This window comes from Monodelphis domestica, chromosome 5 (genome assembly GCF_027887165.1).
Source record: "Monodelphis domestica isolate mMonDom1 chromosome 5, mMonDom1.pri, whole genome shotgun sequence".
In the NCBI taxonomy this organism is placed as follows: Eukaryota; Metazoa; Chordata; class Mammalia; order Didelphimorphia; family Didelphidae; genus Monodelphis; species Monodelphis domestica.
The window spans coordinates 89,697,353-89,720,550 of NC_077231.1; the positions used below are offsets into that span (position 1 = coordinate 89,697,353).

The 23,198-nt window shown below is 38.5% G+C and overlaps 1 protein-coding gene across 3 annotated transcripts in view; it reads right to left on the reverse strand.

Moving 5' to 3' along the window:
* Positions 1–16,622: 16,622 nt before the first annotated feature.
* NUP37 (nucleoporin 37) overlaps positions 16,623–23,198 on the reverse strand; it is a 52,167-nt gene continuing 45,591 nt past the window's right edge. For all 3 annotated transcript variants that reach the window (XM_001365526.3, XM_007503327.2, XM_016425820.2), the window contains 3 exons: positions 21,803–21,853; positions 17,638–17,731; positions 16,623–16,762 (listed from right to left, as the gene is read on the reverse strand). In XM_001365526.3, the coding sequence (XP_001365563.1) occupies positions 16,649–16,762; positions 17,638–17,731; positions 21,803–21,853 (259 nt within the window). In that variant the 3' untranslated portion in view covers positions 16,623–16,648. The remainder of the gene's footprint in view (positions 16,763–17,637; positions 17,732–21,802; positions 21,854–23,198) is intronic.

A 23,198-nucleotide genomic window follows, 5' to 3' on the forward strand; every position in this document is an offset into this window, starting at 1 on the left:
TTGTCTTGCTGAGGTCACTTCTCCCAAGTCTATTCCACTGATCCTCCTTTCTGTCACTTAGCCAGTACCATATTGTTTTGATAACCACTGCTTTATTGTATACTTTGAGATCTGGTACTGCAAGGCTACCTTCCTTTGCATTTTTTTTTTCATTATTTCCCTGGATATCTTTGATCTTTTGTTTTTCCAAATGAACTTTGTTATGGTTTTTTCTAATTCAGTAAAAAAGTTTTTTGGTAGTTCGATGGGTATGGCACTAAATAAGTAAATAAATTTGGGTAGGATGGTCATTTTTATTATGTTAGCTTGTCCTAACCATGAGCAGTTGATGTTTTTCCAATTGTTTAGATCGTTTTAATTTTGTGGAAAGTGTTTTGTAGTTGTGTTCATATAGTTCCTGTTTTTGTCTTGGCAGATCGATTCCCAAGTATTTTATATTGTCTAGGGTGACTTTAAATGGAATTTATCTTTCTAATTCTTGCTGCTGAAATGGGTTAGAGATATATAGAAATGCTGGTGACTTACGTGGGTTTATTTTGTATCCTGCAACTTTGCTAATGTTGTTGATTATTTCCACTAGCTTTTTAGTTTATTCTCTAGGATTCTTTAAGTAGAACATCATATCATCTGCAAAGAGCCATAGCTTGGTCTCTTCATTGCCAATTTTAATATCTTCAATTTCTTTTTTTTCTCTAATTGCTACTGCTAGTGTTTCTAGTACAATGTTAAATAATAGAGGTGGTAATGGGCATCCTTGTTTCACTCCTGATATTATTGGGAATGCATCTAGTTTATCCCAATTGCAGATTATATTAGCTGATGGTTTTAGATATATACTGTTTATTGTTTTTAGGAAAGACCCTTTTATTCCTTTACTTTCTAGTGTTTTCAATAGAAATGAGTGTTGTATTTTGTCAAAGGCTTTTTCTGCATCTATTGAGATAATCATGTGATTTTTGTTGGTTTGCTTGTTGATATGGTCAATTATGTGGATGGTTTCCCTAATATTGAATCATCCTTGCATTCCTGGTATAAATCCCACCTGATCATAGTGAATAACCCTTGTGATTACTTGCTGGAGTCTTTTTGCTAGTATCTTATTTAAGATTTTTGCATCTATGTTCATTAAGGAGATTGGTCTATAGTTTTCTTTCTCTCTTTTTGACCTGCTTGCCTTTGGAATCAGTACCATATTTGTGTCGTAAAAGGAATTTGGTAGAACTCCCTCTTTGCTTATTATGTCAAATAGTTTGTATAGTATTGGATTAGCTGTTCTTTGAATGTTTGATAGAATTCACTGGTGAATCCATCAGGCCCTGGGGATTTTTTCATAGGGAGTTCTTTGATGGCCTGTTCAATTTCTTTTTCTCATATGGGATTATTTAAGAATTCTATTTTTTCTTCTGTTAATCTAGGCAATTTATATTTTTGTAAATATTCATCCATATCAACTAGATTGGCATGTTTATTGCCATATAATTGGGCAAAATAGTTTTTAATGATTACCATAATTTCCTCTTCATTGGAAGTGAGGTCTCCCTTTTCATCTATGATACTGTTAATTTGGGTTTCTTCTTTCCTTTTTTAAATTAGATTGACCAATACTTTGTCTATTTTGTTTGTTTTCTCAAAATACCAGCTTCTAGTCTTATTCATTAGGTCAATAGTTATTTCACTTTTGATTTTATTAATTTCTCCCTTAATTTTTAGGATCTCTAATTTAGTTTTCTTCTGGGGATTTTAAGTTTGTTTGCTTTCAGGTTTTTTGATTTGCATGTCCAATTCATTGACCTCTATCCTCCCTAATTTGTTAATATATGAACTCAAGGATATAAATTTTCCCCTGAGTACTTCTTTGGCTGCATCCCATAGATTTTTGAAAGGATGTCTCATCATTGTCATTTTCTTCAATGAAATTAATTGTTTCTATGATTTGTTCTCTAAACATTTTTGGAGAATCATATTATTTAATTTCCGGTTATTTTTTGATTTGGCTCTCCATGTACTCTTACTGATCATTATTTTTATTGCATTATGATCTGAAAAGTTTGTATTTATTATTTCTGCTTTTCTGCATTTGTTTGCCATGTTTTTATGACCTAGTACATGGTCAGTTGTTGTGAATGTACCATGTGCTCCTGAAAAGGTGTATTCCTTTTTATCCATTATTATTTTTCTCCATATAGCTATTAACTCTAATTTTTCTAAGATTTCATTTACCTCTTTTACCTCTTTCTTATTTATTTTTTGATTTGATTTATCTAAATTTGGTAGTGGTAGGTTCAGGTCTCCTACTAGTATAGTTTTATTATCTATTTCCTCCTTCAATTCTACTAGTTTCTCCTTTAGAAATGTAGATGCTATACTCTTTGGTGCATTCATGTTGATTACTGATATTTTCTCATTGTCTATACTCAATTTTATCAGGATGTATTTATCTTCCCTGTCCCTTTTAATCAGGTCTATTTTTACTTTGACTTTGTCAGATATCATGATTGAAACTCCTGCCTTCTTTCTATCCGTTGAGGTCCAATAGATTTTGCTCCAACCTTTAATTATAACCTTGTGAGTATCTACCCACCTCAGGTGTGTTTCTTGTAGACAACATATTATCATTTTGGATTCTAATCCACTCTCATATTTGTTTTCATTTTATGGGCGAGTTCATCCCATTCACGTTCAAAGTTATGATTGTCACTTGTGAATTCCCTAGCATTTTGATATCCCCTCCTAGTTCTGTCCTTTCTTCTTTTGCTATATCCTTTTAAATCAGTGGTTTACTTTTAATCAATCCCTCTAATCCCCTTCCTTAATATGCTTCCCTTTCTGGCCCCTCCCTTTTTGTTCCCTTCTTGTTTTTTTAGAGTCTGTTAAGTTCCCTTCTCCCTCTCTTTCCATCCCTGTTTGTACTCCCCCCCACCCCCGCTTAGTTTTCCCTTCTCACTTTCCCTGTAGGATAAGATAGAATTCAAGATCCCAATGGATCTAGATGCTCTTCCCTGTCAGAACTGATTTCACTGAGAGTAAGGTTTAAGTCTTATCTATTAGCACTCTCTTCCTCCCCTTCTTATAAGAGTATTAATTCCCCTCCCCTTCCCATGCATATCTTTGTGTGATAAAGATTATCCTGTTTATTTTATTTCTTCAAGTATCTCTTGGTGCCATCTTTGCTTCCCCCCCTCCTTTTTCTTTTTTTGCATATCATCTCATAGCACTCATTACCCCAATCTCTTCCTGTGAATGATTCTTCTAATTACTATAATAGGGAATACAATTTTTGAGTTACAAATAACACTTCCCCCATATATCAATATATATAATTTGATCTAATTGAAGCCCTTAAAGAAGAAAGTTTGTATAAAAAACATTTCCCCCCTGTCCCCTCTCTTTCTTCTTTACCTTTTCATGTTTCTCTTGATCTTTGTGTTTAGATATCAGAATTTCCACTTAGTTCTGGTCTTTTCTTTACAAATACTTGGAAATCTTCTATTTTGTTCAATGCTCATGCTTTCCCCTGGAAGTAAAGTCAGTTTTGATGGATAGGTGATCCTTGGTTAAAGACCCAATTCTCTTGCCTTTCTGAATATCATGTTCCAAGCTTTGTGGCCCTTTAGTGTGGAAGCTGCCAGGTCTTGTGTGATCCTGCTTGGTGCTTCTTGGTATCTGAATTGTCTCTTTTTGGCTTCTTGTAGAATTTTCTCCTTAGCTTGAAAGCTCTTGAATTTGGCAATTACATTCCTGGGAGTTGTCTTTTGAGGATTTAGTGTAGAGGGTGTTCTATGAACTCTTTCAATGTTTATTTTTCCCCCTTGTTCAAGAATATCAGGGCAGTTTCCTTGGATGATTTCTTGTAGTATGATGCCAAGATTTCTGTTCATTTCTGGCTTTTCAGGTAGACCAACGATTCTCAAATTGTCTTTCCTTGCTCTGTTTTCCTGATCTGTCATCTTCTCAGTGAGATATTTTATGTTTTCTTCAATTTTGTTAGTCTTTTAAGTTTGCTTAATTAATTCTTGCTGTTTTGTAAGATCATTGTCTTCCAGTTGCCTAATTCTGGTCTTTAAAGACTGGTTTTCCTTTTCAGTTTCATCTATCCTGCTTTTTGTGGTTTCTATCTGTTTTTCCAATTGGGAAGTCTTGTCCTTTAAACTGTTATTTTCTCTTTGAACTATTTCCCACTTTTCTTTCTAGAAGGCTTCCATCTTTTTGATAAGCTCCAATTTAAATTCTTCAAGAGCTTGTGGACAATTTCCATTTGGGGGGGGTTGGGTTTATTTGAATTTCCTCCTCTATTTCCTCTGTAGCCTGGGTTTTTCCTCCATAAAAATTTTTTAGGGTCAACCCCCTCTTCTTGTTTTTTTTTTTTTTGGGTGGAAGGAGGTTGTTGCTCCTGGGTACAATTTGCCATCACTGTGGAGGTTTTCCCTTCCCTTTTTAGTCAGAAATCTGAGTGAGATGGGCAGGCTCTCTGTGTATGGAGTTAAGGAGCAAGGATTTTGCCTGAGGCAAGCTCTTGAATCTCCGCAGCTTTTGCTGTTTGCTGCCCTTCTCTGTGCTATCTTCCCACGAGTGCCCATGGTCTGTGCTCTTCAGTCTGCTGGGGTTTCAGGTGTAGCTGCTCTCAAGGTTAGGTCTTTGGTGGTCTTAGTCAGCTCCCAAGGACCTAGAGGTGGCCCTTATTCACCCTAGAGGTATTCCTTGCTCACTTGCTGATTCTGGTGCATGCTGACTCTGACTCTGGCTTCGTAGGTGGGGTAGAGGAGGGTAGATCATCTCGTGTTTTGGTGGGAGCTTTTTCACCCCCTTATAGTGTGGAAATGCCCAAATCCTATGTAATTTCAATGTTGCGTCCTACTATAGAGTGCCTTCGTTCTCATGAATTTGGGTTTTTTGGTCTTTTGAGGTAGTCTATATCGGTGGGTACTGAGGAGAGGACAAGTCTTGCGTTTAGACTTCTGCCATGTTTACCCAGAAGTCACTCAGTCACTAAGTTATTAAAGATTAAAATTAGTATGAAACTAGAAGAATCAACATGAGCAAAAAAAAAATTTGGTATGCTATTAAAAACAACTCTCATGGCCGGAATGCTCTCCCTCCTTACATTTATCTTTCTTGGTTTTCCTTCCTTTTAGACTCTGGGTAGCCCTACCTTCTGTAGTCTTTTCTTATCCTCTTTTCTTCCTCCCTAGGTACTTACTCTTCTATAGATCTACATAGATAAATGATTCTTTGTGGATTTCTTATATATACTTACATAGATACATGTATGTACTTTGTGGGTTTCTTATACATACCTTCATAGATATATGTATTTACTTTGTGGGAAACGCATTGATATCTACATAGATTAAATGATTCTACTTTGTCAGTAACTTGCATAGAAACTTTTTGGATTTCTTGTATATAACATTGATACATGTATCAACCTTGTGGGTGTCATGTAAATCCACATAGATTCATGTATCAGACAGACCTATATAGACATGCATCCCTACTTTGTGGATTTATAGATACATGCATCTACTTTGTAGATAACTGTATCTACCTTCATAGATCCTTATTGTCTTTCCCATTAGGATGTAAATTTCTGAAGGACAGGAATGGTTTTTTAAATTTTTCTTTGTATCTTCAGTGCTTAGTATAAAACACAGTAAATGTTTACTTGATGGAATGAACTGACCTCTTTGTATTCATATATTGGAAGATCCATGGTCTCATGGTTTGTGATACTCTCCACTAATGAAGAAGCAGCCTGTTGTGATTACTTGGTTTTTACAGTTTCCTCCCAAAAATTCTTCTGAAGGTCTCTCCTATGAAACACAACTTTCTTTTCTTCTTTTAAGAATTCAAGGTCTAGTTGTGTGGCCCTGGGCAAGTTGCTTGACCCCCATTGCCTAGCCCTTACCACTCTTCTGCCTTGGAGCCAATACACAGTATTGACTCCAAGACAGAAGGTAAGGGTTTTTCTAAGAAAAAAAAGAATTCAAGGAACAAAAATACCACTTGGGTTGTTCAATTGTTATTTCTCATTTTCTCTACTTGGTGATTCATTTTTTTCTTTCAGTGATTCTTCTTTTTTTAAGTTTATTCATTTACTTATTAAGAATATTTTTCCATGGTTACATGATTCATGCTCTTTCCTTCCCCTCCCCACAATCCCCTCCCATAGCTGATGTGCAATTCCACTGGGTTTTACATGTCATTGATCAAGACCTATTTCCATATTATTAATATTTGTATTCTAGGGTGATAGTTTAGAGTAGGGGTCCCCAAATTTTACACAGGGGGCCAGTTCACTGTCCCTCAGACTGTTGGAGGGCTGGACTATAAAAACACACTATGAACAAATCTGTGTACCTCTGTCTGGGATAGCAGAGGCTGCAGAGCTGGCTGTGATGGGCCTGTCACTCCATGCACAGGCCTATCACCGCCACCACTATACTGGGCAGCAGTATGCACAATGCGGAATCCCCTCCCCCATATCGCCACTCACCATGCTGATGTCTTTCATTGTGCAGCCACATGATCCTTTGTGAGGTGCCTCATTCTTGTTCAGTTACCCTCAGAACAAGGCACCATGCAAAGGATTATGTCAGCAGAAGTAGTACTGTATGTGAGTGACGCCATGCTTTGTAGTGCCACCACATACAGTGCTCCTCTCACTGACCACCAATGAAAGAGGTGCCCCTTCTGGAGTGCAGTGGGGGCTGAATAAATAGCTGCAGGGGGGCCACGATTTGGGGACCCCTGGTTTAGGGTCTACATCCCCAATCATATCCCCATCGACCCATGTGATCAAGTAGTTGTTTTTCTTCTGTGTTTCTGCTCCCAGTTCTTTCTCTGGATGTGGATAGCATCTTTCTCATAAGTCCCTCTGTATTGTCCTGGGTCATTGTGTTGCTGCTAGTAGAGAAGTGACCCTATCTTCTTGATGGTATCTTTAACGCTGCTTCTAATATATAGCCACTTACACATGATAGGTGGAAACAGTCTTCCAAAATTAAAATTTGGATTACTCGTGTCTTATTTTAAGTGCATAGGAAATACAGGGGGGAAATTATTTAATTTATAGCTTAAGCAAAGTCAGTTTGCTTAAGTGAATGAACCCAAGCTACTTAAAGAAGAAAACTAGTTTGTAGAGAAAATGTTTACTTATCATTAATGTATAATTTACCACCAGTGGCCTCTGTGTGTGTGTGTGTGTGTGTGTGTGTGTGTGTGAGTGTGTGTGTGTGAGAGAGAGAGAGAAAACCAAGTTTCTAAAGAGTTTTGTCCACAGTGTTAAGAGAGCTCTTACTTCAGTTGACTTCAAAGATTAGCCTTACATTTGGCAAAAGGCTAATCTTAACGGGGTTTGGCTCAATGAGAAGACAGCTGTGTTTATAAAAAAGATCAAAGTTTTATGTGTATCACCATTGGGAGCAAAGATACCAGCAGCATTTACTGTCTTATAAAGCAAAGAATTGCACAGCTAAATGAAGTTGGGAGGAATGCTTAAATTACACAAAAATGGAACATAGAGCCTACTGGGGAGTTAAATACCAGTAATTCAGATTGTTTGTACAGGCTAAGGAAACTGGCAGATACTTCTGTTACTTACAATTGTTCGTATGGATTTTATAAGCTTCTCTAAGTGTTATAATTCCCCAGGTAGATTATTCTGTTAATAATCAGTGGAGAAGTCAAAAAGCTATACAACTATGGGGTAAGTTAAACAGAAATCTGCTGACCCAAGGAAATTTTCAGACATGGTGTCACCTGATCCTCCATAAGGGCAACACTTGTTTTTACTGAGGTAGTCCAAAGAACAGCTGAAAGGATCACAAAGTAGACTGTAGACTGAATTCCTCTGATTTCCCATGAAGCCTAAGCCTATGAATGCAAGGGTAACTGGTTATATTGTGTCTGTATAATGAATTCTGTCCACAAACAGGCTCTCCATCTCTACTTTTGTGAAGTGAAAGAGGCTTTATGTTGATAATTGAATCATTTTGTTGTATTACTATACTGCATATTGGGAAAAAATATCTTTTGCTCATTAAAATTACGTGGATTTAAACAAAACAATTAGTCACTCTCCCCCTACCCCAGTCATTTTAAGATTCATATCTTTTAAAAATGCATAATTAGAAACAAATGCGGGCTGTTTTGAAATTCTTTTGACATGGCTGTTTTTTTAAAAAAAGTTTTTGAATCATCAAGGTGTTAGATTAAAGAAATAGTTCTCTTTTACTGAGGATACTGGCACTTAGATGAAGGGATGTGGAAAAAGAATGGCTTCTCTAAGGATTTGTGCATGCTATCATAAGGGATATAATGGAAGAGGTCATCACAATAGTTTTTTTTTTCCTGCTTTTTAACTTTTGAATCTGAAGTCATATTTGGGCTCAGAACTAGGACTACTGGTATGATATTAAGTTGGGTTAAACAGAGTTTAACTTTGGGGGCTACAGAAAAACATGAGAAATACCCCAGAGCAGCTGCACTTCTCCCTTCAGAACTATTAACATTAAAAGTCTTGGGCACAAGAATATCTCATAACTTCCCAATCAGTATTTCTGGGATAAAGTCAGATTTTGGACAATTACAAAAATCCAGACACAAATGTGCAAACCAGATTCCAATTTCTCCTCTTGACATAAGATTTAAAACAGCACCAGGAACATTTCTAGGTCAGTGTCAACATGTAGTCACAAATTACCAGAGTAAGAAACAAATTGGAGTGCATGGGTGTGCGAGTTTGTGTTTTGGCATGAAAGCAACATTGAAATACTCCCAGTGTACAAGCCAAATCATAAAAATAAAATGGGATTTATGATCCCATCCTTTTTGAAAGAGTAGGACTTAGCCCTGACATCTTGCAGATTTGTGATATCCTGACTTTTGTTTCAACAGTCCTAAATCACACTGCAGTTTAGACGATCAGCACAACTATTGCTGTGTTTCTGAATGAAGAAATAATGTTGAAAATGTACAAAGGAACTTTAATGGCAACAGAAGGAAATCTACCTTAGTTATATTGATAAGGAAAACTTTTTGAACTCAACAATATGATCATCCCTGATGATTTTTAAGAAAAGGGGGAGCTGTGTTAGGTGTTGGAGGTAGAAAAGGTAGAAAGACAAAAGCAAAACAGTTCCTGATTCTATGGTGCTTGCATTCTATTGAGTAGGCTACCAAAAAAAAAAAAAAAGATTTCATACTGTGTGTTAGAAATGGAAAAGCTAGTAGCAGGGGGCAGCTAGGTAGCACCGTAGATAAAAGAGTTCTAGGTCTAGAATCAGGACATGGTTGTACTCTTCCTAGCTGTGTGATCCTGGGCAAGTCACTTAATCCCAATTGCTTAATTCTTGCCCATCTGTCTTAGAGATGTTACAAAAGACAGAGAAATAGGGTTAAAAACCCCAATTAATAATTTTATTAACAATTAATTTTCCCATTCTACTCTCTCCTGGTCCCATGGTTACAAACTGAAGAGGTTATAAAAGATGGACCATACACAAAGGAAAGCAAAATTACTATTTCTATTTTATGAAGCATGTATGGGTGATGCAGTGTCTAGAGCTCTGGGCCTGAAGTCGGAAAGATTCATCTCTCCGAGTTTAAATTTATCCTTAGACACTTATTAGCTGTGTAATCCTGGGCAAGTTATCTAACTCCATTTGGTTAGTTCCTCATTCGTAAGATGAACTAGAGAAGGAAATGGCAGATCGCTCCAGTATCTTTGCCAAGAAAACCCCAGATGAGGTCAGAGTCAGAAACAACTGAAAAAAAGACAACAACAATATCAAATTGACCATTGAAGGTGGAAGTGGGGAAGTAGATATACAGAGAGGGAGAAAAGGAGGGGTTCATACGTTTCCTTCCACGAGGGCATATTCAATATTAGAGATTTGGAACTGGAAGAGATCCTAAGATATCCTCTGGTCCTGGGCTTTGGGTCCATGAACTTAGTTGGAAGAATAATTTTTATTCTAATATAATTTATTTCTTTGTAATTTTAGAATTTTATGTGTTTAAAAAGTTCTCAAAATGGACCATAGGCTTTCCCCAGACCAACAAAGGAGTCCATGATACAAAAAAGGTTAAAACTCCTGCTCTAGTCCAACCCTCTCATTGCAGAGATGAGCACACTGAAACTGAGAAATGACTTTCCTAAGGACACACAAAATCATCAGTATGTACAAACCAGAATTTAAGGCCAGATTCTAGGATTCATGATTTTTCCATTGCTGCTTTCTTACACCGTAGGTTCAGTAAGAGACAAGGGCATCATTGTACTACTAGAGATCGAATATTTCTTAGGATGTACATCTTCTAACACGTAGAAATGCCAAAGACTCACAAAAAGGATCTTTCACAGATGATCTTTTCTTATACCTCTAGTATCCACACACCAGGCATGGCAATCTTCTACAGTAATTGTGAGTCACTTGTATTTGTTTCTCCCATGACAGCTCTCCTCCAAACCACACCAACTGAACGGGATACTTCCACTAGAGATTATGTTCTTGAAAATTTCCTATGTAGGACTATCATCTCTCATCCTTGAATATACTTCCCAAATCTCTATCCTAAATTCAATTTTTTCATTCTCCAAGTCAAGTCCTCCAGTTATGGGCAAACCTTTTTAAATCATGCAGCAATCCATGCCAGAGATATAGATAGCACAACCTGAGAGCCACCAAGCCTCTGTATTCTGAGATGGCAAACCTTCCTGGAGAGCCGAGGATTTGGAAGTCAGAGTTAAGACCTGGCCCAACCCCTTCCAGTCTTTGGGACCCTGAGCAAAAAGGGCAGTGAGGTGTGGGGTGACTTTTACAGTACAACATAGCAGAGAGCTTTCATAGCTCCTTAATTCAACAAATATTTATTGAGTGCTTATTATGTGGCAAGGCACACACTAGTTACTTTGGAGGATACAGAGATAATGGTTCCGGTGTTTGTGAAGTTTCTTGAATAGAAGGGGGTGGGATAAGTCAAGTACTCTTGGGGGTAGCTGGGTGGCTCAGTGGATAGAGAGCCAGGCCTGGAGTTGGGAGGTCCTGGGATTAAATTGGGCCTCAGACACTTCCTAGCATGGGTCTCCATGGCCAAGCCCTTTCCCCTCTTCAGTCTTGGAATTAATACTTGGAATTAAGTATTGATTCTAGGATAGAAGGAAAGGATTTAAAAATTAACCAAAAAAAGAACAGGAATGTTTTTGTTACTCTAACAGGATCTAAGTGAGAATTCAACAAGAGCTCTTGACTTTGCTGCCGGTTCAATGAAAAATGCAGTGATTTCCTGCTGGGGCTGAGCCAGGTGCAGAAGGGGAAAGGGGAGGGGAAAAGGAAGCCTGGGAAAGCCCCCATGGAGGGGCTGGAATCAGGCAGGCCACCTGGCGGTGGTAGGGGTTATTATCTGTCAGGAGTGAGGCCATCCCAGATTAGCTTTCGAATAGAGGTAGTGAAGCCAGGAGTCACAGGCCAGGAAACAAGAGGTCCAGTTTGCTAGAGAGGGGAGCATTGAAGGGCAGACAGAACTGGGCCAGCATGTGAAGGGTCTGAACACTAGGCAAAGGAGACACCCTAAACCTTCCTTTTAATGAGACCGTGATTTTAGGAGCCCATGTGGAAAGCAAATGGAGAGGAGGGAGGTCAGTCTCTCCTGCTCTGTCCCCCATGCCCAGGATTAGAGCTCTCTCCCTCTTCTAAATAGTGCTGTCCCCATGTTGTATGGACTACCTTTCATTTTCTGTATTCTCACCTCCTTGCATGTGGTAGGCACCAATAAATGCTTCAAGGATTACAGTGGATTATTGCTAAAAGTCTAGGTGAGCACCATGTTGTAGGAAGGTGTGAGTCTCCAAGGCAAGGCCCACCCTGCATCCTTTAATCTTTTTTTTTTCTTCAAACCTTTACCTTCTGTCTTAGTATTAATTCTTGAAGAGAAGACCAAGAGGGGCTGTTGGGCTATGGGATTGTGACTTGTCCAGAGTCAACCAGCTAGGAAGTGTCTGAGGTCACATTTAAGCCCAGGGTCTCTCGTCTCTAGGGGGGATGCTCAACCCACTAAGCCACCCAGCTGCCCCCCTCACAAACTCTTCTTCCTATCCAGCACTCCAACCCCATCTAGGTGTCTTTCTGTTTGCTTTTCTCACCTTTCCCCTGAAAGCTCTAATTTCCTTCAAAGCTCAGCTTAAGCACTGCCCTCCCCCACTGCCTCCTTCATGCCCAGTACATGGTGGGCACTAATAAATACTCTCTCTGTCTCAATCCAAAGTCCTGGAAAATGTCCTGTGTGTACCCTGAGGGCAATGATGGAGAAGCTGAGGGAGGCCCAGGGATGGAGTGAAGGAAGAGGGGGAAGAGAAGCAGGCCTCTCTGGGCACAGCAGATGGCATGTGGCAAAGGGGCGCCATGAGGCTGCAGTGGCAGTGGCAGCACCAGGCACCACTCCAGACCGTGAAATGGAACATGATCAGCCCAGGGATTATGTGTGGCAGCTGGGAGGCCCGTACATCCCACACCCCGAATTAGACCTAGCCCCAGGGAGAACCAAGACACCCTGAGGGAGGGGTCTGGGGGTGCGCAGAGGGAAGTGATGTGGTATATCTCTACTAATAAAAATATTATATTTTATGAGGTTTATTAAGGATTATTAGAATCAAGGATACAAAATAAAAACCACGTGCCCATGGCCGATTAGCCCATTCAAAATCCCCGCACTTAGCTTACTTACTACATCATTGCAATTGAAGAGAAGAGAGCATGGTAGGCATTACTGCCAGTTAAATACCAATTCTGATCCCACCTATGTGGAGACTGAGGTGAGATTATAGGGAATTTTGGGAAATACCAAGGACTTCTAGGGATTAAAATCTAGGGTTCAAAATCTCCATTTATACATCCCCCTGTGATCCTATTGGGAAACCAGTTTCCCCAAAAGGATCATGGAAACATAATCAACTTAAAGATTGCAATAATTTGTGGATAAAAGGAAAAGAGAACAAAACCAATGATTACTAGGCACATTGACAAAAAGCTGGTTAAGGGGCAGTCCCCTTCGGCATAAGAGTATACATACAAAACAAATGCATTTAAACCCCACACAGTTCAAATCACCACATCCCAAAGTTCACTCTGGATCTTCTGGTGCAGTTTGTGGTCTGTGGAGGCATCTTCATGGTGTCTTCTCTAAACAATTCACTTATGGATTTGGAGAGGTAGCATGTTCCTTCACCTAAAATTACTCTCAAAAGGAATTTAAATTTAGCAAATTTAAAATAATAATGTTTTCTACATACCCCCTTGAAAAGGGTGATTGAAAAACACAGGGATCACTTAGGGATGCATGGATGAGTTATGAGATATATGAATCAATTGGCAAGAGAAATAAAAAACATTAAAAAAAATCCAAATAAAAAAAGATAATTTCTGGATGAAATATAGACTATCAAAGTCTTATGTATAAAAATTCTAAGTAAAAGAAAAATAAATCTATAACAGGTCCTTGAATCAGGGCCCAATTAAAATGATTTAAGCATTTACCCAATCAGTAGCCAGGACCATAGAAAGTTGCCACACTATGAAAGACAGAATAGGGACTAGATTTTAGGAGCCAGGTAGGAGCCAAATTTGAGATACTTGGTAGAACGTGGAACAAGGAAGACCTGCCTTTAACACATGTTAAACAGCTGCAACCTCGAACCCCAAACATGTTCAAGTCCTTTTGTCATGGCTCAAAATTTTCATCAACCCCATTGGGATTGATTGGTCTCTTTGATCTTGTGTTCGATTGGCACTATGCAGTTTAGCTTTGTGCTTCTTTGGTACTGTGCAATGGCTCTTTTTGTATTCTCTTGTCCTGGAATCAAACAGAATCATTAAGCAAAATCCCATGATTTTTAAAAAACAATTAATGGCATCATTTTTATAGTCTCAAGCTTTTGGGTATGCATTGACATTATAGCAAATGTATTTTATATTTTAAACTTATATGAACTACAAAATAAAAAAAAGTTAAAGAAAATCTTAATACTGGCGATATGTGCTTCAAATATAAAAAGGAGAGAAAAAATAAAAAACCTGAAATAGTATATTGTACCTGCAAGAAAAATATAATAAAAGAGTTTTAAAATTCAAAAATATACCTAATAATCATTGACACACTGTGTCACTTAAGGAAATATAGAATACAAGATTTTCACCAAAAATGAGATCCATTTCCTCTTCATACCTGGCCAGGTATAAGAGATGCTCCCTTTTTGGGAGGGTTTGTTTTCTTGTTTTTTTTTCTCTTTGTTTTTCTCTTCTTTTGATAATTGACTCATACACCCCCATAACTCAACATTGCATCCTGAGCTGAACTGGATGTATTTTTAACACCCACTTGGGGGGGGGGGGGAGGATTGTAGTTTAATAAAAATCCAAGATTTTGAATTTTTGTTCGAGAAAAGATCTTCAAGGAAGAAGCTTGATAACTCCTAAATCCAGAGAATGAACTGTTGCAGAAAGATGCCAGAAAACCTATACTACATCAAGAAGATCAATAATGAACTTTGGGTGTGTGGTTGATTGAACTGAAGTTTGAACATTTATTGTAAATGTACACTTTTATGCCAAAGGGGACTGCCCCTAATTTGGCTTTTTGTCAATACGCCTAGCAAAATATTGGTTTTACTTTCTCTCTTTTCTATTCCTCCTTATTTTAATTTTCTCTTAGAAATTGAATACTGTATACATCTGTAGTTAGAAGTGCTTTAGGACTACAAGATGATTATGTTAAATGATCAATGGGGAGACTAGTCTCCTAATGATCATCAGGGGATTGTGAACTTTAAAACTAGTCCACCCTACTCAGACCGTATTTTAGGGCAAGATAAAAGTTGTAATCTTGTGAGTGTAACAATGGAGATACTTGGTCTAACAGAATCAGGAATGTCTTGTGAACTCTACATTGCTCCACCTTACTTAGTCTAACAAGGTCAGGAATATCTGCACCCATACTTAAGGATTAAGTATTTAGGAGGATGGCCTTTGATAGATGTGCAGAAACAGCTGACAGACCCCTGGGTTGTCCTAAGTCAAGCTAAGCTACCACTGGTACAGATAAGATGCAGGAAAGTGACATAAAACCATCTATATAGGGCACATCACTTCCTCTCTTCGGTCTCTTTTCCCTGGAGAGGTGGCTCTGGCTGGTCACTTCCTGTGAGCAGGCCTGGGCAGCAGTTCGATCCTGGAACTCAGCCTGGAGGAGCTCCTTCAGACAGCTTCCTTGAGACAGTCTTGTGGTGTATGATAAGACTGACTCCCTTTTCCCTTGGCGCTCAGGGGAGGCCCTTTGGCCAAGGCCTTTAACTCCTGCCTGGCTCAGCCTGAGCCGGAACAGTTCTAATTAACTCTTTCCACTCTCTCTTTCTTAATTTCCTTCTCTCTATATTAATTAAAATCACCATAATTTCCAGCTGACTTGGGTATTTTTATTTGGGATATCCCATGGCGATCAATAATTAATTTAGATTTTAAGTCACAACACCAAATTATCCTTACAATGTCAAAGCCTTTGGCACCTGGTAGCCAATTACGGCTGAGTGGGCGTGGCACCAGACTGAGAGGAGAGGATGCATAGCAGTATTGGAAGTACGCAGGCTGCATCAGGTCATTTGGCAGGTCAGTATTCTGAGTGAAGATCATTATTTTTTTATTCTCTTTCTTATTATCCCATGGTCATCCAACTCCCCTATCCTTTTTTCCTAATAAGAGTGAGGTGATTTTAAAAGAAAAGGGAGTCTTGTTAAAAGCATGTTATTGGGGGGGGCAGCTAGGTGGCTCAGTGGATAGAGCTCTAGGCTTGCAGTCAGGAGGGCCTGGGTTCAAATTTAACCTCAGACACATCCTAGCCATGGAACTCTGAGCAAACCACTTTAACCCCATTTGCCTAGCCCTTATCCTTCTGTCTTAGAGTTGCAACTAAGTCAGAAAGTAAGGGTTTCATTTAAAAAAAAAAAAGCATATTATTGGGTTTCTGAATTTAAGTGGCATTCATTCCTAAATTCTATCACGTTAATCATCTGATGATCCTACTACTTTGTTCCACAAATAAGATGAATTGAACAATAAAATGAGTTTCCCAGAGTAAATCAAATAATAACAATTCATACATACTGACGAGTTCAAAATTCTCCATAGATTTAATCTTATTAAACCCAACATTCCAATAAAACCAAACTGCCAAAGCAAATGTCTCCACATATGTATATATACATTCTGGCAGTGGTGAAAAAACAATGGAAGAGAGCCAAATTCTCTGACATTTTTCTTCCTGTAAAAAAAATTTATGTTCTTGTGAACTGGGAGCAATACATACATCTATATACAGCAGATGCCATTGTATATATATGCTCTGGTAATAAATAAAAAGCATCCTTTCACTTACCTTTTTGGGATTAAGGTCAGTTACAAGGTCTCAAACATATATGAAAAATGAAAAATTAAAAGAGAGTAAGAAAAAATAATTTAGTAATAGGTTCAACACTTAGACATTAGCACTAAAAACATTTGACTGTTTAAAGTATAGGTGAGATATAAAAAATAAGGATTTTAACCAAAATATTTATTAAAAATGTAGTCTGAGAATTTAGTGTATGAGGAAGATATTTATTTTACATCTCAGTCACCCAAAACAATAGTTTGTGGTCACCTCCCATTGCACAAAGAGGGAGTGTCCTGTGCCAGGACAGACCAGATCCAACAGCTGCAGAACCAATGAGGATAGGCTGAAAAGCAAAAAGCAAAAGAAGGGAAAGAAGAGTCAATGTTTCAATAAGTCCCAAAGGCATAAAAATCTTCAGCAAAGCATCCTCTAAGCTAATGGCTTATAGCAAAATGTCCTCATTTATAGCATATACTTTATAAATTAATTTTCCCAATATTGGTTTTCTATTAAAATGACCATACTGACACAGATTCTGTGGAATGTGCCAGTGACTGTCTTCTCTGGTAGTGGGGAAGCAATGATCATGTTCTTGGGGCCAATCCCTTCTGCCTCCCCCATGTGGCATGTGCTACCAGGAGAGTAAGGGGCACAGTCTGTGAGACCAAGTGAGTAGGAAGATGAACAGTCTCTTAAGTAATCGAGCTTGTTGTCATTAGTCGTGTAGCCAGAGAAATTCACTAGGCATTAATACAATTTTAATAAAGGAGAAAAAAAAGATACAAAATACAAAAGCAATAGATAGAAAATATTGGCATGCATGTGAAACTTTCTAAATTTGAAAAGGCCATTTTATTAACTTGCTAAGTCTCCAGGTGTAACGATTTTACGTGCCACTGGGCCCAGGCTTCCAACACCCAGAGAGTGGGATTGTCTCTGTGCATCGACTTTTCCACTTAAATCTCCTTCACGCACAAGTGTTTTTGTGTACACTCATCTACATCATAGATGAAAGCGCACAAAGACAACCGTCATCCTCGGTTACCGAGAGACTACTACTATACTATACTAGTAAATGTAAACTTTAGGAAAAATACATCTCTCTATATAATTTAAGTAGTTAAAAGAATTGCCAATTATAAACTCAGAGAAAAGTGAGCAAGTAGAAGGAAGGGTAGATGATGAGAAAAACAACCAAAAAGAGCAAACCAACACTACCTGAGGGTGCCCCAGATGATGAATTAGCAGTTGAGTAGTCATTTTGCCAGGGTAACCAGTGGTTGCAAACAGGTTTTCGTTAGTGGAAGACCACCTGAGAGGAGAATCAGTATCAGTCATTTTGATACGACATACAACAGAGGCTGCTCCTTCACCGTCCTGATCCTGATCTCTAGTTCCATGCTAACAAAATATATGCAACCAGTCCTAGGGACACCTCAAATCTATCTGAAAAAATGCCCAAAATACCTTTTTTTTTAAATTTTTTTAAAGAGAGTACCAATCTTTCTTTGGCTTCTCATTTGGGAGTTATTTTCTTAGGCTTGGGGTTACTCCACAGATGTGCTATCCTGCCATTTGCACTATCTTAGTGTCCTTATGACTTTATGGTCTGGCTATCTTTTGCTCAGAATACTGTAATGTGTCCTGAATGATTTACTTTTTCCCTTCTGATCTATACACTAGTGTAACATGAACTTTTATTATCACAGGACTTGGAGATCATGCAGTCTAATACTCGACTTTAGAGATACAGAAACTCGGACCCAGGGACTTAGCAGCAGAGCAGAGTCAGACTAGGTGCTCTGAATTCAGCTGCTTGTCTGCAGAGGTGCCAAACTCAGGGTCTGGGCATCTTGTGGCCTACAAAGTTCCCCAGTAAGGCCTGAGTTAAGATTAAAATGTATTGCAGAAATGTTCAGCAAAATAAATAAATAAAAACACAACAAAAAATAGATGTCAATTTGTGGTTTTCTAAGTTTCTTTTTGAGTTTAACACTACTGCTCATTTGTAGGTATGGTTCCAATATGCTTTCCAGAATGATTAGATCAGTTCATGGCTCCACTAACAGTGCATTAGTGAACCTGTGCCTCCAACAATTGTCATTCTATTGTTTTTCATTTTTGTCAAATTGATGGGTGTGAAGTGGAATCACAGAATTATTTTAACTTGAATTTCTCTTATTAATAATGATCTGGAACATTTTTTTATTCTTTTGAAAACTGTCCATTCATATGCTTTCTGTTGGGGAATGGATATTGATCTATCTATCTTAGATTTAGACCTTTATCAGAGGAACTTGCTGCAATTTCTTCCTCTCAATGAACCATTTCCCTGCTGTTAGCTACATTGATTTTATCTTTCCAAAATTTTCATTTTTATGTAATCAAAACTATCCATTTTACTTTCATCATATTTTCTATTAACACCCTGTATTGGTTATAAGGCAGAAGAAGGGTAAGGGCTAGGCAACAGGGGTTAAGTAATTTGCCCAGGGTCACACAGCTAGGAATTGTGGGAGGACAGATTTGAAGCCACAACCTCCTGTCTCTAGGCCTGGCTCTTTATCCCTCGAGTCACCTAGCTGCCCCCTCTTGTATCTCTTATTTGTTCAAGAATTCTTCCTTGGGGCAGTTGAGCCTATGATATGACTTTTTATCTCTATATCACACATCCATTTGGAGCTTCATGTGGTATATGTGAGAGATGTTGCTTTAACCCAAATTTCTGCCACACAGCTTTCCAACAAGTTTTGTCAAATTCGATACAGTTCTTCATTACATGCTTTTGCAATCTCTTAGCTTTTTCTTACAGTGCTTTGGGTGAGGATGGGATAAAAATGGACTTATAGAGCAGAGATAATGGACACTTGGACATCTGTCCAATCACTTGTCTGTGAAAGGAAGGGGCTAATCTAAAATTTCAGCTGAAAAAGGACAAAATAATAGATTGAACAGAGCAGAAGCCTTCAACAATAACTCCAAGGTTCTGAAATGAGGAGACGACAAGGATTTTAAAGGGAGGGAGATGAGTTAGGGGTTATTACAGTAATTTTCTTTCCCAAATATAGACTACAAAGGCCTGTTTTCATATAGAAAATAAATGGAATCAAAAGGCTTGTAATGTCACTGGAAGCCAGCCAAAGCCACTGTTAAGGAACTAGTGTGTTTAATGTACAAATTTTATAGTAATCAGTGTGGATCCCTGTTTTGGAAGGGTGTGGTGAGGAGGGAAAATAAAGCTCTTTATGATGGAAAAACTATTCCTCAAGGCAAACCCCAGGAATTGTGTACAATGCTGATAGTTATTTGGCTCTGCAAGTACCGAAAGTGCATAAAAGAACTAAGGAAATTTAGGCTAGAAAGCGAGGTTTGGGCCAATTGGAGTGGTGCACGTGTCAGGCAACGAAGCCTGATTTTTCTCAGTAAGCAGTGGGAATAGGGGCAGAGAAGAAGCAAGTTTAGAGAAAGCTTGGCCAGAGACCTATCAAAGCTAAGTAACCCCAGGGGCATTTAAGGATGAAACAAGGAAGATGACGACAAAGAGACAAAAATGGAAACAATCTGTACAGATTTTTGTTTCAAACTCTTTTCTCTCACCATCTGGATGATCTCTGATGGGCTGCATGAAGGAGAAACAGCAGCTGGACTACCTACGACAGCACCTCCACAGAGGAGGTCTGTGCCCAAGAGAGCACAACTGTGAAAGAGGGAGGATGCCAAAGGTTTGGGGAAAATCTTGGACCTTGCTGTTATTTCAGCAAGAACAATAATAAAAATGTGATTGAGAGAATATTAAAAATTAGTGACCCATATATGCCTACTTTCCCAACTCTACAAAACTTTTATGAAAATAATTTATACACATACTGAGGTTATTTTTGAAGAAGTTATGAGAAGGAACAGGCAGGGCTTTATACAAAATGTTCTCTAGCAGACCCCTTTTTTATAGTCATATAATTTAATCTTTCTGTGTTTACAGCTTGTCTATAAAAACAAACCCAACATTTGATTTGGTAGCACTAAACAATGTCTTCAAAGCTCTTCTGTAGCAAGGTATCTTCCCTGCATATGTTAAAATCAAATAAAATTCCTTGAATGATGTAATAACAAATATAACTTTGGTGAATCTGCTTATTAATATCAAGGAGAAAATAAAAAGATAGACATGTCTCTCATATTCATGAAAGATGATCATATATGGTATCTAAATGGGAGAGATTCTCCATAGATTTACTGATTAAACAATTTCCTTATCATGTCATCTCCCTAACTCTAATATGAACTGTTATGATGACTCCGTCAATAGAAAAGGAAAAAAGCAATAGTAGACAGTAGAGCTCATTTGTATTTGTTCTCTTCCAGGGGGTATGTAGAAAGGTCTAGGACTATTTTCCTTCTTGTAATACCTTTCCATTTTCTGAATTCTGTGGTTTACAATTCTCTAATCTGTTTTTCGTTTTATGAAACTAAGCCAAACTAAACCAACCACACCCTCCAAGTTTTTCATCAATCTTTAAGTTTTTATTTGAAATACTTAAAAAGTTATTCTTGAAATAAGGATGATATTGACACCAATATTATATTTATCCCAACTCAATCATTCAGAAAGTATTTTTTTTTAAACCCCTACCTTCCGTCTTAGAATCAATACTATGTATTGGTTCTAAAGCAGAGGAGTGGTAAGGGCTAAGCAATGGGGGTTAAGTGACTTGCCCAGGGTCACACAGCTGGGAAGGGTCTGAGGCCAATTTTGAAGCTAGGATCTTCCATCTCTAGGCCTGGCTTTCAATCCACTGAGTCACCTAGCTGCCCCCCTCCAGAAAGTATTGACTGAGTGTCCATATGCTTTGTGATCAGGGCTTTGGGGGAAAGAGGACTGGAATGAGAAATGAGACATCCTTTATAACTTTGAGCTTATAAGCTAGTAGGGGAGGAGACCAATACATGTAAAATTGTACCTAATAATTAAAGAAAGCAAGCAATTAAGTGTTAAATTGGGTAGAATGTACAATATATTTTGTAGGAGTTCAGAGAAGAGAGATATTAATGAGGGCTAGAGGAGCATAGAATCTAAGTTGGAATGTGAAGGCTGGGGTGAATTTGGACAGGTGAAGGAGGGAGTACAAAGCATGACCATCATGATAAGTTGGGAGTACTTTTCATTACGAGAGGAAGTTAATATGATAAGAAGCAATATTAGTACTTTGAAGGGGTTGGACTAGATCATCTCCAAGGTCTTTCCTAGTGGAAATGTTTCAGATTTCTTTTTTTTTCTATCTCTGTCCTTTTTAAAATAAAAAGCTGAACTTGACTTAAAGATTAACTTAGTAATAGGATGCCAAAGACTAAATAAAAAACTTTCAAAATAACTGGAAAACTGTACCTGAATAGGTGGGCTCGATCCATATGGACAGGTCTCTTGTCCTGAGGATAACTAAAAAAAAGTACTTAATTATAACCTGTTATTGAACCAGGGTCTTGCTCACCCAGCATGTGAAGACTGCTTCGGCTGAACAGACGGAAGAAACCAACAAGAAGGTTCAACGGCTGAGATGGCGATGCAGCAAAGCACTGTGGAGTGCTCAGGGCGTGTTGGAGCACAAAGGACAACACGGCCATCCAATGCAGCTGAGGAAGTCTCCAGGTGTAACGACTTTTTGTGCCACTGGACCCAGGCTTCCAATGCCGAGAGAGTGGGATTGTCTTTGTGCATTGACTTTTCCACTTAAATCTCCTTCATGCACAAGTGTCTTTGTGTACACTCATCTATACTAGATGAAAACGCACAAAGACAATTGTCATCCTCGGTTACCGAGAGACTACTACTACTATTCAACCATAGAGCTAGTCAATAAATATTTATTAAATGCCTACTCTGTGCCAGGCTTGAGATACAAAGAAGGGTATAATAAAGTCCTATTTTCTCAAGGAGCTCACCTTTTAACCGGGGAGACAACATGACAATAAATGAACAGGAACAAGACATATACAGGATAAGCTGGAGATAATCAACAAAAGGAAGGCACTAGAATTAAGTGGGACTGGAAAGACTTTCTGTAGAAGGTGAGACTTTAGTTGGGATTTGAAAGAGAAAATGCCTAGAGCTGGGGGACAGCCAGGAGGCCAGGGTCATTGGATCAAAGAGTACTTGGGGAGAGAGAGGGAGAATAAGGGATGAGAAGCTTTGAACATCAAACAGCTTTTCTATTTGATCATGCAGGTGATAACAAATGGTGTTTTCTGAATATGCAATTGTGGAAGGAAAATGATTCTGATAAATGGAGGATAGAAATGGAATGGGGAGAACCACAGCAGGCTGATTATCCAGGTGTGAAGGGATGAGGGTTGGCATCAGTGTGGTGACAGTGTTAGAGTGGGGGAAGGGGTGTATGAGGTGTATACAAGAGGTGTTACAGAAGTCTTGGCAACAGACTAGATATAAAGGGTAAGAGAGAGAGGGAAAGGACACTACTGAGAAAAGCCAGGAGAGAGTGTGTGCTGAAAACCTAGAGAAGAGAGTATTAATGCAGAGAGAGAGATTAAGTGTCAAAATTCACACAAAGGCCAGGATGAAGATTGAGAAAAGGCCATTAGATTCTGGACAATTTTGTGATTATTCACAATGTTGGAGAGAGCAGTTTGAGTTGGTGAGGTTGGAAGATGGACCAGAGAGGGAAGAGGAAGGGGAGGCACTTATTGTAGATAGCCTTCTCAGAGTTTACCTACAAAAGGAGATAGGGCAATAACTAGCTGGGATAGATGGCTCAAGTGAGGGTTTT